The sequence below is a fragment of the Bidens hawaiensis genome, unplaced genomic scaffold, assembly GCF_021521415.1.
Source record: "Bidens hawaiensis isolate Kalapana, Puna unplaced genomic scaffold, B.hawaiensis_p1.1 tig00052425_1, whole genome shotgun sequence".
Classification (NCBI taxonomy): Eukaryota; Viridiplantae; Streptophyta; class Magnoliopsida; order Asterales; family Asteraceae; genus Bidens; species Bidens hawaiensis.
The window spans coordinates 1-4909 of NW_027499426.1; the positions used below are offsets into that span (position 1 = coordinate 1).

The 4909-nt window shown below is 39.1% G+C and overlaps 1 protein-coding gene across 1 annotated transcript; it reads left to right on the forward strand.

Annotated features, from left to right (window-relative positions):
• Nucleotides 1-3047: 3047 nt before the first annotated feature.
• On the forward strand, nucleotides 3048-4282 carry LOC143599611 (uncharacterized). The gene is made up of 3 exons (XM_077077524.1): nucleotides 3048-3312; nucleotides 3957-4066; nucleotides 4199-4282. The coding sequence occupies exons 1-3, from the start codon at nucleotides 3048-3050 to the stop codon at nucleotides 4280-4282; spliced, it is 459 nt and encodes a 152-aa protein (XP_076933639.1).
• Nucleotides 4283-4909: the final 627 nt, after the last annotated feature.

Here is a 4909-nt window from a genome sequence, read left to right on the forward strand (position 1 = left end):
AAATTCTATTTAGAGAAAGGAAGTATGTGTAAAATGACTAATGTGACCCTTTCGATTATAATAGAAAGACACATATGTGGCACATCTAGAACCACATAATAGAGTTTCAATAGTTTTCATAACTCAGTCAAGTTTTCTTCCTATACTTTTCCCTATATATATATATATACATATATATATATATATAGAGAGAGAGAGAGAGTGGGATCTAGAAAAAAAACTCTTTAAAGAGAGAAATAGAGAACTATTAAAGAATTATTTTTAACTTTTTTTAAAAAAGAATATTTTGCGATTTTTTTTCTTTCCTCCTAATAAGATGATGTGGAAGGATTGATGTTGGGTTTGACAGTGAATTTGAGGGGGTATGAAGTGGAAGGTTACTACGAGGGAGGTGATGGAAGCAACCGGGTAAATCCGGGAAATTTGCTTATGGTCAATGGCAACAACCGGAACCGTTGCAAGAGCTTAATAGACAACCGCCACCGGTTTTTCAAAACACAACCGGTTGTTGTTCAACAACAAGTTCAACCGCCATCGGTTATCAAAAACAACAAGCTCCACAACAAGGGGCAACAACAAGATCAACAATTTCAACAACACATGCCCCAAACCATAGTTTCAATAATTTGCACCTCCAAGGCCCGTTTATAGGGCAAATGGGTCAACCAAGAGTACCAATGAGGGTACCAAGAAGGCATGCAAGAGAGATGGTTAGGAGGTATTGAATCTCATTTCCGACCGATAATTACTAATAATCATCTCCGATGGTTATTCCTCACAACCAACAAGGGAGGGACATTTGTGTGAGAACAAATTCCCTCTAAAGCCTACCTAAGTATAAGGGTTTAGCGACGGAGGAACCTTACTTTCACTTGAGGGCATATGAATTACTCCATTTGCAACATGATTGGGGGTCAAGGTTTTAAATCGGATGAGGCCAAGTTGGTCTTATTTCAATTTTCATTTGGAAGATAAGGCAAAGAGATGGTTTAACACTTTGCCTTCAGCATCCATTTTATACTTGGGCTGAAATGCAACAAAGATTTTTGGAAGAATTCTATACGGCCCAAAAGACCAATGATGTAAGAAGGAGTTTGAGAGCCTTCCGACAACAAATCGGGTGAGATGTTTCATGAAGCATTCGAGAGGTTTAACATGAGATAAAAATTGTCCTCATCATGGTATTGCTCTTTGGGAGTTGGTTGAAATGTTTTTCATGAGGGGATGAGTATAGAAGATGAACGGATTTGAGATCAATCACAAATGGCACATTTGGTACTAACTATGAACAAGATGATTGGGCATATTTGGAACAAATGCGGTTACATCAAAGAGAATGGCTCAAAACCGGAAGAAGAGCAAGACCGGCAATTAGAAGACCACAAGTACAAGCCGTGGAAGAATGAGGGGTACAAACTACTAATCAGGTAATTGATGTTTATACGAATTGTAATGAGTTGGGCCATGCTTCGGAGGTGTGTATGGTGGGTCAAGTACAAATGGAGGAGGTGAATGCACTTCAAGGGGGAGGTGGTATAAATTATAATATGAATTCAAACATTTACCACCCCGGGTTAAGAAATCACCCAAACTTTCTATACGCAAATCCGGCTACTCAATCCAACCGGAATTACCAAGGGAATCAAGGAAATTATGTTCCTCTCCAACAATATAGCAATCAAAGTAATTTTCATGGCGGGAATAATCAAGGGTTCCAAGGTCAAAGGGTGGTGGTCAAAGTGGTTCTGCGGGTCAAAGTTCAACAAGTTGAAATGAAGTTATGGAGATGCTCAAGGTGATGCAACAAGATATGCAAAGGAGGAATCAACTTGATGAAATTCGCATGCAAAAGGATGAGGTCCGTGACAAGGCCATTCAATCGTTGACCATTCAAATGGGTCAACCTGCAACCAAAGTGTCAGACTTAAAGAAAAACAAGGGTAAATTGCCAAGCGACACTAAGGTAAATCCTTCTCATAGTTCTTCTCGTAATGTTCCTATTAACCATGTTAGTGTTTTAAGAAGTGGTAAAGAGTATAAAACTGATTTGTCACCGGGTGTGGTTGATGGGGAAGTGGAGGATATTACGGGTAATGAAAGTGATGATGAAATTGAAACTAATAAACCCACTAAACGTTTCACTTTTGAAAAACCCTTACAAACTTCGGGTCAAGATCCAAATATAAAAGATAAAATAAGAAAGTCGAACCAAATGCGGTTCCATTTCCTTCGGCTTTGCTTGATCCGGGTAAGAAAAATGTAATTGTTAAACAAGGTCCTCAAAAGGAGGAAATGTGAGAGGTATTCAAACAGGTAAAAGTGAGTTTACCTCTACTTGAGGCAATTAAGTAAGTACCCGCTTATGCTAAATATTTGAAAGAATTGTGTAACCAAAAGAGGCAACAAAAAGTGCCTAAGCGAGTGGATTTAACCGAGCGGGTAAGTGTGGTTTTAAAAGGAGATCTTCATCCTAAGCTCCAAGATCCGGGAATGCCCTTAATTAATATTCAAGTTAGCGATATTAAAATGTCTAGGGCGTTATTAGATCTTGGGGCCGGAGTAAGCATTCTCCCGGGGGGTTTATATGACCAATATGACTTTGGTCCTTTGAAACGTTTTGAGACCACGGTTGTATTGGCAGATTTGTCCCATAAATTCCCCCGTGGAATCGTGCGGGTGTAATTGTGAAAGTGGAGGATTTTTATTATCATGTGGATTTTTTGGTGTTAGATTATTCATCGGGTGACCCAAGTGAACAACAAAATGTTATCTTGGGTCGACCCATTTTGAACACTGCCCATGCAATCATTGATTGTAGATTTGGTACCGTTGACATGGCGTTTGGTAATCGAAAAATGTGCCTTAATGTTTTTACAAACGTTGCTAATTCTTTGAGTGGTAAAGAATGTTTTATGGAAGATTTGGTGGATCATTGTATTCCACATGTATATTATGAAGATTGTGTGGAAGCTTGTATTTTTGATGATTCTGAAGAGGTACATGTGTGTGATTTGCGGATGGAAGAACTAAAATAAGATGCTTTAGCTATGCAAGAGGAAAGACCACCGTGGACTCATCAATTTGAGAATTTATCAATGGAGATCAATTCGGGCACAAAGCCGTCTTTGGAGTGTCCACCAAAGGTGGAATTGAAGGAACTTCCAAGTCATTTGAAGTATGCATTTTTAGAGGATAATGAAACCCTTCTGATTATCATTGCTTCAAACTTGGAGGAAGATCAAGAGAAAGCGTTTGTAAAGGTTTTGGGAGTACATAAGGCTGCCATTGGATGGACATTTGCAGATTTAAAGGGTATTAGTCCGATTGTTATGCATAAAATAATTACTGATGAGGAGGCTAAACCAACAAGTGAAACTCAAAGAAGATTGAACCCGAATTTGTGAGAAGTGGTAAAAAGGAGGTGATTAAGTGGTTGGATCTAGGGATCATTTATCTCATTTTAGACAGTGCATGGGTGAGCCAGACACAGGTAGTACCCAAGAAAGCCGGCATCCAGGTAATAAAAGATGATAATGCTGAACAAATCGCCACCCGACCGGTAACTGGTGGCGAGTGTGCATTGATTATAGAAAATTAATTAATGCAACCTCAAAAACCATTTTATGTTACCATTCATTGATCAAATAATTGAAAAACTTTCTAGTAAAAAGTATTATTGTTTCTTGCATGGATATTTGGGATACAATCAAATTGCAATTCATCCCGATGGCCAACACAAGACTACCTTCACTTGTACATATGGTACTTTTGCCTTAAGGCGAATGCCATTTAGACTGTGTAATGCCCCGGACACTTTTCAAATATGTTTGATGAGCATCTTTTCTTACATTGTCGGGGAGTAACTTGAAGTTTTTATGGACGATTTTTCCATTTTTGGCTCGACTTTCAAGTTTTGTCTTAATGATTTAGAAAATGTTTTAAAACATTGTGCTGAGACAAACTTGGTGTCGAGTTGGGAAAAAGTCACTTCATGGTGCAAGAGGGCATTGTGTTGGGCCATGTGGTTTCAAGTACGGGAATGGAAGTTGATCAAGCTAAAATCAAAGTAATTTCATCTTTCCCACCCCCGAAAAATGTCAAGGGGGTGAGGTCATTTTTGAGACATGCCGGATTCTATATGAGATTCTTTAAAGGTTTTAGTGCAATTTCAAAACACTTATGTAATCTTTTATTGAAGGATGTCACCTTTGAGTTTACTGATGAATGTTTACAAGCTTTTGACAGTTTGAATGAGAAGTTAGTGGAAGCACCCATTTTATAATCACCGGATTGGTCAAACCCCTTTTGAAATCATGCATGATGCTAGTTATAGCACGGTTGCAGCGGTTTTGGGTCAAAGAGTGGAGAAAATGCCGGTGGTGATATATTACGCGAGCAAAACTTTATTCGAGGCGCAATTGTATTACACCACTACCGAAAAAGAGTTACTTGAGGAGGTGTATGCCTTGGATAAATTTCGGTCGTATATTTTGGGAAGTAAAGTTGTGGTGTATTCGGATCATAGCGCGGTCCGATATTTGATGGAAAAGAAAGACGCGAAACCGCGTTTGATTCGATGGGTGTTATTGTTGCAAGAATTTGATCTTGAAATCCGGGACAAGAAAGGTTGTGAGAATGTAGTGGCGGGTCACTTGTCTCAGATTCCACTTGAAGGTGTTGATGATCCGATGGAGACAAATGAAAAGTTTCCGGATGAACAGTTGCTCGCCGTCTCAACCGCACCGTGGTATGCCCATTGTGTTAATTATTTATCCACGGGTGCAATTCAGAACATTGGTCAAAGAAACGGAGGCAACAGTTCATGTCCCAAGTCAAACAATACATATGGGATGAACTGGACCTTTTCAAGGTTGGAGCGGATCAAGTTCTTAGAAATGTATACCTGAGA

What these genes read in the sequence shown, in the direction of transcription:
- LOC143599611 (XM_077077524.1), top strand. Translation starts at nt 3,048, where the DNA reads ATGCAAGAGGAAAGACCACCGTGGACTCATCAATTTGAGAATTTATCA. An exon ending in GACATTTGCAGATTTAAAGG is followed by an intron (nt 3,313 to 3,956) that starts GTATTAGTCCGA and finishes CATTGTGCTGAG; the next exon opens with ACAAACTTGGTGTCGAGTTG. An exon ending in TTGATCAAGCTAAAATCAAA is followed by an intron (nt 4,067 to 4,198) that starts GTAATTTCATCT and finishes CTTTTATTGAAG; the next exon opens with GATGTCACCTTTGAGTTTAC.